The sequence below is a fragment of the Catharus ustulatus genome, chromosome 11 (genome assembly GCF_009819885.2).
Source record: "Catharus ustulatus isolate bCatUst1 chromosome 11, bCatUst1.pri.v2, whole genome shotgun sequence".
In the NCBI taxonomy this organism is placed as follows: domain Eukaryota; kingdom Metazoa; phylum Chordata; class Aves; order Passeriformes; family Turdidae; genus Catharus; species Catharus ustulatus.
In genome coordinates this window covers 5,382,153-5,395,221 of record NC_046231.1, presented here as the reverse complement: position 1 = coordinate 5,395,221, position 13,069 = coordinate 5,382,153, and the positions used below count along the sequence as shown (strand labels likewise).

General features: G+C 39.9%; 1 protein-coding gene across 2 annotated transcripts in view; it reads left to right on the top strand.

Moving 5' to 3' along the window:
- LOC117001386 (putative ATP-dependent RNA helicase TDRD12) overlaps window positions 1-12,749 on the top strand; it is a 30,191-nt gene extending 17,442 nt beyond the window's left edge. For both annotated transcript variants that reach the window (XM_033069688.1, XM_033069689.2), the window contains exons 16-33: window positions 883-1,010; window positions 1,563-1,751; window positions 2,472-2,600; window positions 3,349-3,466; window positions 4,234-4,367; window positions 4,458-4,678; window positions 4,888-4,987; window positions 6,193-6,380; window positions 6,695-6,902; window positions 7,423-7,515; window positions 8,415-8,584; window positions 9,063-9,134; window positions 9,224-9,333; window positions 10,382-10,436; window positions 10,891-11,004; window positions 11,085-11,238; window positions 11,332-11,398; window positions 11,729-12,749. In XM_033069688.1, the coding sequence (XP_032925579.1) occupies window positions 883-1,010; window positions 1,563-1,751; window positions 2,472-2,600; window positions 3,349-3,466; window positions 4,234-4,367; window positions 4,458-4,678; window positions 4,888-4,987; window positions 6,193-6,380; window positions 6,695-6,902; window positions 7,423-7,515; window positions 8,415-8,584; window positions 9,063-9,134; window positions 9,224-9,333; window positions 10,382-10,436; window positions 10,891-11,004; window positions 11,085-11,238; window positions 11,332-11,398; window positions 11,729-11,814 (2,336 nt within the window). In that variant the 3' untranslated portion in view covers window positions 11,815-12,749. The remainder of the gene's footprint in view (window positions 1-882; window positions 1,011-1,562; window positions 1,752-2,471; window positions 2,601-3,348; window positions 3,467-4,233; window positions 4,368-4,457; window positions 4,679-4,887; window positions 4,988-6,192; window positions 6,381-6,694; window positions 6,903-7,422; window positions 7,516-8,414; window positions 8,585-9,062; window positions 9,135-9,223; window positions 9,334-10,381; window positions 10,437-10,890; window positions 11,005-11,084; window positions 11,239-11,331; window positions 11,399-11,728) is intronic.
- The last annotated feature ends 320 nt before the right edge of the window (window positions 12,750-13,069 follow it).

Here is a 13,069-nt window from a genome sequence, read left to right as displayed (position 1 = left end):
AGTACCTAGTTTATAAAGTGCAGTTGGGGTTTTGTTTGTTTAAATGGTACTTTGCAACTTGCTGTTGCAATAAATGCTCAGTACTTTGTGCATCTAACTCAGTAGCATGCAGAGGGTGCTCCACAGAGAAGCAGCATAGAAATAATGAAAAAGCTGTGGGGAGACTTGCCCTGCTTGGATGTATGTACTTAAAACATTTAGGTGTGTTCTGATTTGATGTCTTTGTTAAGCTTTGGTTGATACCTGCATTTTCAAAAGCAGCTTTTGTTGTGCCAAGTGAATAAGAACTATGGATAAAATCGTGAAGAATTGTGTACAACTCTATTATCTATTACAGCAGTTGGTATTCTTTCATCCATCATTCAAGTTTGAGCCTGGTGGATTTTAGCAACAGAGCTGTTGTTTTATTTGCACCAGTGAAGATTAGTGTGGTTTTATTTCTGTGTGTAGATAGATACATGTGCACACACACATTTATGTAAATTGCTAGGCTACAATGTGTGCTTTATTCCACTACGGAAACAACTTTCCTGAGATTGCTCTTGCATGTATTTATAAATATTTCCCTTCTGGCTATTTGGTTCTGAAGTTCTTACTTCTACTTCCAATACCTTACAGGAAAATGAAATTACATTCTGCTTTGTAAACTTGTTAACCTTCAGACATTTCATTGGATTTCAGAATATGAGAGCCTCACATAAGTGGGTGCACTTAAGTCTTGGAATACTTGCAGGAGTAGAAAAATTCAAACTCCCAAGCTTCAACATGATGAATCTGGAATACAAATGTGACCCTTTCTAATAAAGCTACTGTGTTCTTTGGTGTGATAGTGATACTATTCCAAGTTGTAAGTTAATGGTAACTGTCTTTCCTAACTTGTAGGTGAAGTAGTAGTGACTACACCATTCAACCTCCTGAGACTGCTGGAACACAACACTAGGTTTTTGTGTAGGCTTTGCCACCTTGTTCTTGATGAGATTGAAGTGCTGTTCTCTGACACTACTGAACAGGTAAATGGCTTACACAGTCACTGGGCAAAATGCTGTTCCAGTTGTGCATGTGTCTGAAACAGTGGCACACACTGAGGAGAAAAACCACTGGAATTGGATTTATGGAGAACCTTTCCCCTTTCCCCTTTTCCCTCCTTTTTTTTTGTAATTTGCAAATTACTGTGTTAGCAGGTTGGGCTTGTCTTCTAGTTACCACCTAGTTCTTTCTGAAGGCCTCTGCCCTCAGATCTGCTTTTTCTAGGCTTTTTATATTGCAGGTTTGAACAGATCCTTTTCCTGAGATTTCCATCTTCTCTGGACAGAATCCTGCATTACAGTTATGTGCACACACATATGCTGTCACTACATGCTGTCTTGTTGCTTTCTCTTGCTTCAGAAGTCATTCAAAGAATAGGATAAAAGTGTACAAACAAAACTTCTTTTGAGGTGTGAAACTTGTAGTTTGCTGTGGTAGTGGCTTTGTGAGTGGAAAAAACAATGTGTTTTTCTGGGCTGACATGTGTTTGCTGGAATATGATGAGAGGAGAGAAGAAAAACCTCTTTTCTTCCTAGGTGTTTACTATACTGGATTGTTACAAGAAAGCCACTGCTCAGGCACAGGGAGGTCTTCCACATCAGATCATTGCTGTGGGAACTCAGTGGAATAAACACATCACACCCTTGATAAAGGAGTTCATGAATGATCCTCACCTTGTGATAACAGTTATCGAAGAAGCTGCCCTCTTTGGAAATGTGCAACAGGTAAAACTTTGGAAACGATGTCATTGCTTGGATACATGGCTGGTGCTGGTTTATTGGAAGCAGGTGGTGCTGCAGTGCTGCCTCCCAGTGTGAGCTGAACTGGCTGTTAGAAAGCTCATGCAGGTGAGTCACTGAAGGAGCTGGAGGTCTCTTCAAGACTAAGATGAAGACAGTCCCTTGAGTATTTCGTGGTTAGTGCAAATGAGTCTGAATTTGATGAGATGTAATTGCAAACAGTACAGTTTTTGACCATGATGTTGCCAGAATGTTTTTGCAGTTCTGAGTTGTGACTATCAGAACTACAAGGTAAGCTGTGCCAGAGCAAATCTAGTAAAGTTCTTGGTTTGCTGCTTTCACAAAATACCAAACTTTTGGCCTCAAATGTCTAGAAGGTCTATTACATATTTTTAGGTATCTTTTCCCTTAGTTTCCAGTCAGCATGGTATAGCCCTTAAGAATAATACGAGATGGTTTAAGTTTGATTTGGATTACTCTGTCTCAGAATGGAGTAGTTTGCAAATTTTAAATGTTGGGATATCTCCAAAAGTAGATACTCTGAGCATGTCAGGAAACAGCCCACGAGTTTTTGTGAGAAGCCTTAATGGTTGAGCAGAACTCCAAGTGTCAATGAGTGGATGCATTAAGGTTAGGATGAATTATATAGTAAAATATGTATGGGTTATATGAGTTACCAGCCCTCTGTTTTGTATTTGCTTTTAGGTGGTGCAGCCCTGCATGAACAGCAGCAGAACTGCTGAGTTACTCAAAATCCTGGATTTTACCCAGAGGAATCTTCAGAAAGTGCTGGTATTCACTGACTCAGTAACTGAAGTAGAGATGATTCATAAGGTAAGAAAGCATTTAAATGTAGATTGCTAAGCAGGGCTTTTTATAAAATTTTCAAGTCATAACGAACTGAAGTATCTCGGTTTCTGACAAGAAAAGGAGGAATGTGAGTTTGGAAGTTAATAATTCCTGCTGAAAGTAACCCCAAACTGACTGCCAGCAAATAGCTGGCATAGATCATGTGATACTTAAAAGTTTCTGGTTTGAGATTGTGACTAACACATTTCCCTTGAATATTTGAGGGTTCAAGCATATCAAAACCAACCCTACCACCACTTTAAAAAGTGCTTGTTGATGTTAGATTGAATCTGTTCATAGTAATCCTTGTGTACACCAACATCAAATATTTTACCTGGCCTATGAAAATACTTCAGGGGTTCATGTAATGAAGAGTGCTTGTTCTGAGAGACTGAAACATGAATCTGTGTGTTGTTAGATCGTGGAATCAGATTAGAGATGACACATTAATGTGGGGAAAAGCTTGACATTTTTACTTTCTTAAATGTCATCTAATGTATTAATACATGGGAACATGAGCTTGTTGTTTTCTTTTTATGCAGGAAAATAATGAACCTTATCTCCATTAATACCTTTCTTTTTTCATGTAAGCAACCTAAATTTCATTAGTTGTTTTCTTGTGTCTCTACAGTAAGGTGTGCTAAATTTTAGCCAGAGATGCTGCTTATTAGAGGTGATTGAAGCACATACTGCATCGTTGCAGGAATGTGTAACTTTTCACTTTGTTATGCAGGCACTGAAGAGCAACTCAGTAGTTTCCTTGAAAAAGCATAAGGAGAGCAAGTGTAATGCTAAGTGTGTCTTGGAGAGGTGGAGAAAAATGCACAGTTCTGGCACTCCTGCTGTGTTAGGTGAGGATTCTCTGTCTGGTTGGGATTGTATCTTAGTGTAAAGCTAAGATCTGCGCCAAGAACTTACACTGGCTTATCTTACCACTTCCACAGGGGCAGATCCCTATGAACTCTTTCCAGTTCTCTGTTTACTTCTCAATGCTACAACCCTTTGGGTTTTATTTAATTTTCTTTTCTCCTGTTACTATTTTCTGTGCTTAGTTAAAAGAACTACCAATATTTTCAGAGATTTTCCATCATTTCACAGTTGTGTCTGCTGCAGAGGAGATGCTAAGTCTGAAATAATTTCCAGATTTGTAAGTTCATTAGGGGGTTTTTTTGTGGTTTTTTTTTTCAATTTTTTTTTGCTGTAACGAAGGCCTTTATCCATTTTCAGACTCAATTTGTTTTTCATGTTATACAAAACCAAGAAGATGGACTTCCCTCTGCTTTGTAGTTTCATGCAGAGCTGTAAGAATTCCTGCATTATTTCAGCTGTCTCCTGTCTTACTCTGTGAATTACTGGGCGGTGCTCAATTCTCTGTATTCTGTGGTGCTGACAGGAAATAGAGACTTCTGTGAGATTGGCATGAAATGCTGTGTCTGCCATATGCTGCTGAGTTTATTGACTGGAGAAATAAAAAGCCTTGTAGGAGTACACTGGGGAAAAATTCCTCTTCCAGTCAGTGGGTGGGGAGAAGGAAATCAGCTGTGGTGCATGTGATGTGATCCTTCCCATGTTTGAATTATTACAGTTATATATATATATGTGTGAAAAATGTGCTTAGTTTTAACAGATGACTGCCTGCAGTCCTTGGGAATCAGAGATGCAACTTGTGTGATCCATTTCAGTTTCCCATCTCCAGGAGTCTTTGAGCAGCGCCTGCAAAGCATGAGTGACGATTTCTGCGCTGGGATAAAGGTTTGGGTGAACCTTGATTGGGTGATGCTACGTGGGATTATTACTGGTGAATACATCAACGTTTTCCAAAATATTTCTTATTACTTCTAGGATTCTGCTGTAGATGAGGAACATACTAAGGCCAAGTCAGTCATTCTGCTGGCAGAGAACAGTTTCTGTCATGCACCTGGGATTCTCCACTATTTGAAGCGTGCAGAAGCTGAAATTCCAGAAGAATTCTGTGATTTGACTGCCAAGGTGCTGGAATCTGAGGAAAATGAGAAATCTTCAAGGCCTTTGTGTGCTTCCCTTAAAACCTTTGGGATTTGCAGGTAAGGACATGTCAGCTTTTTGTGCCCTGAATGATGATCGCTGCTGATTCCTTGAGGAATTTTTCCTGTTGGATGCTTTTATGTAAAATAGGTTTTGCTCACGGGTTTTTTTTATTCTTTTTTGTTGCCTGTTGCTAGTCACTTAGCTCTTTGCTTTCAGTTGTAAACGACTGTTTTTTTCTAAACCTGTTGTGTTTTTTTTAATGTAGGAACAGAACAGAGTGTCCAGATCGCCATCAAATCAGTTTCTCGATAGACATGGCCCAGAATATCGCAGCTGAGATGGTAGAAACACCTGAACGTGTGACAGTAAGTTACAGTTTTCCTTGGGCTTGGGTACCAAGAGGACAGGTCTTAACCAGCTGCTTGGCACATTACCTCATTTTTTTTGTATTCCATTAATCTTACTGCAGTGTGGATATCATTTGACATAGCTGTTCGTTATTGTCTAGTTTTTTGCCCTATCCCTTGCATGAATCAGTGTTACAGATGTTCTTTGTGACCTTAGCTTGAACTGGAACTTTGCAGGTGATTCTGAGTTTGCCTCAGGCTATTTTTCTGCATTGTAGATTCCTATTTTGCGGGAGGAGGACTTGTGTGCTGTGTATTAATTCCCTTTATTATTTGTGACCATAGATCAAAATTAACAAAGATGGAGGTTTTTAGAAACATATTTCTTGTAGAGGAAACACAAAGTGATCTGTAGGAGTGAAGAAAAGTTGAAGCGGAAAGATTTTTTTCTTAGCTGACATGTTGGTGCAAACTTCTGAAAAAAGAGCATTTTCTGGCCTTGGGATTAGAGAATGATTTTTTTGTTTATAGTATGCCAAAGAAATGCGAACTCCTCTCATGTAGGCAGAACATTTTAGTTATTTCCTTCAAAAATATCAGTGCTTTGGGAGACTCTTCTGCTACAGAGTGATGTTTCAGACTTCTTTTTCAGTAGTTCCACGTTCATGAAACCCTCATGGCTAGAAGGTTGACTTTGCTATGATGATTCTTGACATCCCAGTAAGAGTATGTGTCTCTAGCTCCCTTTGAGACTTGGGCTTTCTGAGGTGCACTCACTGCAGCATTTTATGCATTGGTGTGCACTGTGTGTTTGTAGTCTTTTATTTAAGTAATTTTGGTGCAAAAAAAAAAAGCAGTCAGTTCTTGTAAAACTCCTGGAAGGCTGGAGTATTCCAAGTAGAGCTGGAGTGGTACAGAATGTGAGTGGTGAGTAGCCTGGCAGATAATTGGCAGAAGTCACTGGTGTTCACTGAGGGTGGAGTATCATCACCTGCCACCCAGCAGTTCTTGCTCCATACATTGCTGTCCACCACTGACTGAGCTATGGGCAGTTAGGATTGAGAATAGCAATAAACAACTGTTTTCAGAAATGTGTGTGTATGGCAACATCTCTCACCTTTTGGGCAGGAAAGAGGTATGTGATCTGTATATAAAGGCTTAAATTTCATTGGTTTGAGAAGTCATCCATCCCTCCTTTCTTCTGATGTATTTGATCCTTTCAGATCCTGCCTCTCTTCATTATACATGCAACAAACTACTTTGGTCGAATAGTCAAGAAACAAAAGGATCAATATACAGTTCTTGCTAAAGAAATGAATGATTATTTCAAGGTCCCGGAACATAGGATATCCGTTAACACCGTGGAGAAGTCAGTGTACTATGGGTTACATGAGGGAGCCAATTACCACAGGTAAAATTTTGTTGGCTTTTTACTTTATTCATGTACATATATTTATACAAAGCTTTTTAAAAACTTGACTGTTGGGTAAAGGAAAAAGTCAGCCCATACTCAAAAGCAGCAAAAACTCACTGTTATGCCAATAATGCTTTTGAAAAGCTTTTGCCTGCTCTGAGTTCCTGAGTGGCAAACAAGATGATTGCCCACAAGTGCACTTGGTTGCAGAATGAAAATACCAGTTTTAAAATGAGAGCAGGTTTAAAAATTACTCTGCACAACTTGTTACATGAATAATAATTCTGTGTTTCTTTTCCTACTTTATGAAGGGTTCAGGTGGTAGAGACTCCCGCAAAAGATGAAGAAAACATCTGTAAGGTCACAATTAAATATATAGATGAAGGCAGGACAAGTCAAGTTAATAGTGATCAGCTGCTTCACTTACCTTCAGAGTTTCAGAGTCTGCCACCTCAGGCTGTGGAAATTGTAGTTTGTAGAGTAAAACCCATAGATAATGAAGTTGAATGGAATCCAAAGGTAATAAGCAGGTTTTGCATGATACTTCCTTTATGCTCTTTACCTTCTCTTTCTGTAATTTTCTACAAGAAAGCAGTTACAAACTGTAAACTTAGGTACCAAGTTGCATTGCTTACTAGTATTGACACTAAATACCTGCTATTGGGGCAGATTCTAAGAAGGTTGGTTTCCTTTTTTGTTCTTCTGTGAAATAATACAGTGAAGTTCATGGGTTTTTTGGTTTAGATGTCTTTCTTTTAGAATAGGTTCTCACTGCTTTGGATTCTGGGGGAGGAACAGGGGAAGTGTAGCCTCTCTAAATTGACCTGTGTTTGAGTGATCTTTTGTTAAGGAAACTCTTTCCTTGAAGGCTAATACTCTTCTAACTTAGTGTTCCACTGGTTTACTCAAAACTGTATTTATTTGTTGGATGCCCTTTTCAGTTAAGCTCAGAAGATGTTGTTTCATCGTAATTGAAGTGACTGTAAAGCTGTGTTGGTATCCATACATCTCAAGTGCAGTGGCAACTTGTTTTTCCTAGGTGACTGACCACATTAATCACAAAATTAAAGGAAAACTTCATCATGCAAAAGTGGTGCATACCTTGGGAAGAACAGTTTGGGTTGACCCAATGGTAGGTATAGAATGGCAGCACTGGGAAATCAGTATATCTGCATGTGGTCCAAGATTATTCCACAAAGTTAGTAATAGAAGTGTATTTGGGAGCTGCTGGTGTTCAGTAGTTTGTCTTGTGAAGTCAGTTGTGCAGTTTGTCACATTCCTATGGAAGAATGAAACTTGGATCCTCCAAGATGGTTTATTGATACCCAACAGCTCTTGAGGTAGACATAATTTATTCTGTTAATAATGCTAAGTCTGCTCTCTTAGGCTAGTTTGCAGTTGGTTTTAGTCTAAGTTTTTCTGCAAATTTAAAAATGTTCAAGCATTTCTTCTTCATTTTCATGATCAGAACAGGAAAAATGGGTGCTCTTGTTCCTGGATTTTTGTTGTTCTGCAGTTTCACATCCATTAGCATCCAGCAGACTTGTTGATTTTTGTGGAGCAAGTCAAGTGAAAAATGGATTGGAAAGAGAAAATTATCTGGAAGTCATTGTTTTCAGTAGCTTCTGTTCCCATATGGTGTAGCTCAATCTTTCACCAATTTCTAGGCTTTGGAGATTTTTATTGTGTCCCCCTCAGCTGTTCTCAGGTTGTTTCAGACTCACAGTTCTTTACTGCATGAGGTATATTATGGCTGTCACTTCCATGATCAGGGCTGGCACTGTTTACTTAATTGCCATCCTGGTTCTGTAGGGCAAACAGCCAGTTACCTGAGCCATTATCACAATGCAAATGATGGTGATACTAGGGAAACAGTTAAACATGGAGAGGTTCCTTTCTAAAAATGAGGAAAACCAAATTGCCTGCAGGCATAAGTCAGTAGGGCTGCGTTTGAAGTTTGACTGGAAAAGCAGCTTTGAGTTTGAGAGAGACCATTGAAGAGCTGTGCTTTCCCTGTGTTGTGTAATCAAGGTTGGGGTTACCAATCTTCCCACAATGAAGATGTGGATCAATGAGTACAACATTCGAGCTGAGATTTTGTCAACGGGTTTGGGAACCGACAATCCTGAACATGTAGGAGAAATTCAGAAGCTGTGCAGACAGATAGCAGTTTTGGATCATGCACAGAGCTTGGAGCATTTGTAAGTGTTTGCAAATTTTTGTTCAGCATATGCTTTATTAAGAGAAGAATTCTATTTGGATACAATTAATACTGCTGACAGTTCTTTTCATTTAAATGCAGAAACAGTTGTGTTTGTAATGTGTCTGCTTCCCATGAACTACTCTTTAGCCCCGTAACCACATGGAAAAGAAAACTGTAATTCTAGAAAATACTAACCTACATGATGCAGACAGGCGAGTTAGTAATAAAAGTAAGGAGTCTGCATTCAGATTGTTACAATTTACAATGCTCAGAAGCTGGTTTGGGTGCTTACCAGTCAGTAAACATCTGGTATCTCAGGCACAACCCGTTTGCATTTATTCCTTTCTCCTGGCAAAGAAAGGTTGAGAACCTCCATGTCATTGTCAAAGCATGTAATGCTAGGGACCAGACAACTCTACTGTGATGCTGTGTGCTGAAATGTGTGTGATGCAGCTGCTTGGATCATTTTTTTACAGACCTGCTAAACCTGAGACTACTGTTGGAAAATCTGGAAAACTTGGAACTTCAGTACAGGCTTTGTTAGTAAGGTACAGGTTAAAGAAAGGGGAGGCAAAGTAAGGTGAAGCTGACTGTCGTTTGTGGGTTTGCTTTTAAAACTGCTTTGTCCTGTCTTCAGAAGCACAAAAGAGGACACAGCTGGTGCAGAGGAGGCGTCCAGTCCACAGGATACATTGATACAGGAAAATTCTGCTGGAAACTGTAGCAGTTCTGTGGGTCTTCCAGGCAGTAAGCCTTCCATCATTTCTGACGTTTTCAAATGTGAATTCAAGTTAGGTGCTTGATACCAACCTAGCAGTCATCCTGGCAGCTGCAGATTGCTCTGGCTGCACAGAGCAGCACCGTGTGAGTGATGTTAGCAGTCAGCCTGAGCTGCGTTCCGTTGAGCAGTCAGGAGATGCTGCGAGAGTGACTCTGGCTACTGTAACTGTGTGGTTGGTTGAGGAATGCTCTGTCCTTCAGGCATTTGAAATTCTTTGGCTCCAAGTTGAACGTGTCAGCGGGAAGTGTCTGCTGTAGAGAGGACAAGAGGTCTGCTGTCCAAGGGCACAGGGCTAAAATGAGTTGAAATCTGTTGAAATATGAGTGTGAATAATAATGCTGCTCGCTTGAGAGGTTAATTTTTTTTCCCAAGATTCAGGATGGCAGAAAATTGAGTGAGCTTCCCCCTCCCCCCCCACCGTCCCCCCCATATCTTTTTAATCTAAAGGATATGCTTACTGTTGTGTCTGTAGAGCATTAGAAATGCTTTGGCATAGCAGGGGGACAGGATTACTTGCTAGCAGCTGACACATGAGTTTGGAGCAGTGGAAGGTGAAGAAGTTGCAGCAGATAAAAAGGCTGGAGTGCTTGTTATAGAAGGGTTTTTCCACTGGTAATAGTCACACCAATGCCATGTTTCAAGCTGTGGTGTTGACACCAGTATTAGTCATTTCATTCCTGAAACTCCCCACTAATTTGCAAAATGTTATGTTTCAGGTATCAAATAAATGTTTTGAAACTGGTAAAAACCTTTACCTGAGCTGGAAAACTGCATCTTTGATTAGGGTGGTTTTTTTTTCAAATCTTCTTATAGTACTCTTGATAATTAAAACTTGTTGTTGAATTACTAACTTCATGAAATCTTTCAGTATAGTAAGTACACAATATAAAGGACAAAGACAGTAATTTGATTGCTAGCAAGTTATTTTTATGATGGTTTACGGGAATTCTGGAAATACCTGGTTTCTGTAGTATAGGGAAGTATAAAAGATGTTTCTGCATGTCTTCTTTTTAGATGATGTAGTACAAGCAAAAGAAGCAGAAGACTCGACTGTGCATCAGCAGAAAAGGTAAGAAAATACTGATTTGTTCCCATCTTACTTTTGTATGAACTGCCAAATGGGATTGTTCTGTCTCTGTTGTCAGCTGAAAAGTTCCTTTTATCTGTTGGAGGTTGGTTTTGCTGTTAGCTTTTCCTTTGGCACTTGAAGGGCAGATACGGTGGCAGTAAGTGAAGCAGTAAATGTGATTCTTGTGGATATTAAAGTCAGTGGAGCATGTCTCCGCATGGAACTTGTAGATGTGCTTCTTCAAAGACTAGGAATGTGGTGCTTTTGTAGGAAGCTAGATGGTGTCCCATTACCTGCTTCCTTGGCACTGCTGCTGGTGTCAGATCTGCATGGCCCAGGCTCCTTGGCTGAGTTGTGACTTCATGGGCAAATTCTAGCTCTGTGTGAGACAGCTTGGCTAAACCTCAGTGGTTTCCTGCTTTGGAAAATACTTATTAAATTAACACTTTTTCAGCTGTCATCCGCAAATCAAGTGGCTTCAAGATAAAATGACTGTGACGCTGAAGGTACAAATACTGAGGGCAGCTGACAGTAAATGTGAGTTCTCTAGAGAGAAGGTGGCTTTCAGGTAGGTTTAAGAAATTTCACTATAATCAGCAAAGTGTCTTTGCTTTGATTTAGTTTTTTTAAACTTCTTGTATATTGCAGTGCTTATTCAGAAGGGAAACTTTATGTGGCTGACCTGGAGCTGTATCAGTCAGTAATTGCAGAGAAGTCAACATGTGTGATTAAGGATACAGAAGCTGTGATTTTACTGGTAAAGGAGAAAAAAGGAGCATGGTGCAAATTACTGAAGAACAAGGTGAAGTGAAAATTAATTTGAGAGTTATTAAATGTTCTGAACATGTTAGCTATACATCAGAGCAGGTATTTCAAACAGTGTCTTTGTCAACAGAATGTTCACGTGTCCTTAGATTTTGAACACTGGGAAGAGTCTGAAGATGAAGGGCCTTTTACAGTTGGTAAGGATTGAATGAGTCTGTGTTTATAATACATAAAATGATCAGCATTCCCCTTTTTGCATTGGCTTTATCTGAAATACTCATTTATTTCAGCAGGTTGCTCAAATTCTCTGAAAAGAGCTGACCTCTAGAGTGAACCTAGAGGCAGCAGGGTTTGGATCAGCTTAGCACAGACTAAGGGCAGATAGAAGTGGTTCTGAGTGTTTTGGTCTAGTTTGTAGTCAAAAGCATTGGGGCTTGCTGGGTTGGTCATTTAATAGTACCATGTATTTGTCCTGGAGCTAATTTTGTCCTGGTTTATAAATGTTGCACTTTGTTAATTACTTCCAGGTACTGCAAAACTGAGTTACCCTCCTGCAGGATCTGAGGACTGGTTTGAGTCCTCAGAAGACAGTGATACAGAAAGTGATGAATAACTGGGAGAGAAATTCCTTTCTCCTCTGATCAGAATTGTATTATTGTTAATTAAACGGTGTAATTGTTGATTATTGAGTTGATAGATGCTGTAATTATGGTTTGTTCATGTAACTGTTAATTGAAAACATTAATGCCCTTAGAACCTGACTGTGGCTGTGTTTAATTATAATCTTCACCTGAGAACAGGTACTGGCAAAGCTGTACCTGGTGTAAGAACACTTAAGAGCTGATGTAATCTGTATTTTGGTCTTGGCTCTGCATCCTGATGACAACAGAAATTACCAACTTGAAAAAAAAAACCAAACCTGCAGAGCAGATGGCCTTTGCTTGTTCCATTCTTTGACTTAATCTCTAAATACATAATGGAAGATTTTTTTTTTGTTTGTTTTTGTTTTGTTTTGTTTTTTTTTTAATGGTAGATTAGTCTCTAGTGGGCTATTTAAGAGATGTACCTCTACTTTTTGTTTAAGAAACAAGGCTTCTTCTGTGAAATAGAAGCAAAAAGTGGGTTTAGCCATGCATTCTTAGCAGCTGAAAGTCCCAGTCTATAAAGAACAGCGTAAAAAACACCAGCAGTATGTCAAGAATATTCTTCTGCCTCAAGCACGTTTTCATGAAGGAGAGTGTTCCTGGGGCCTTGCATAAGTGCAGTTGCATTTTGGAACTTATGTGGACTTCTACCCTTCTCCTGCACTAAGGAACTCGGTGAAATAATTTTCCTGTGTTTTGAAGCCTTCCCTAACGAGGACATTGAGGGAGTGACAGGGTGGAGGAGCAGAAGAGAGGAAGGGGTGTCATGCAGACTCTGTCAGAAGAGGGAGATTGTAGCCCCAAAATGCCTGACAATTCATAGGAGGGAAAGGTGGAAAAAAACAACTAAAGTTTCTCATTTTATATATAATATACAACTACATTCAAACAAAAATTGATTTGAATATAGCCTCATATCCATTATTCTATTTTTCTTATATCTAATGGGTTTCACAAATATAACTAAAGTACATATACATTAATGAATAACAATGTCAGATGTAGCAAGGTGGTGCTGCCGCCTTGTGGTGCTGTCCAGTGCTGCGGCCCATCACCGCCCGGGGCACTGCGCAGGCCTCGGGCCATGCAGGGACCTCAGTCACTCTATGGGGCCGGCGCTCCCCGAGCCTCCCCTGCTCCAGTCCTGTGTCCATAGCCGCCTCACCCGTGTTGCGATCAGCGGCCTGTCGCCGCTTGCACTGCCCCCTGCCGCGTGTCTGGCAG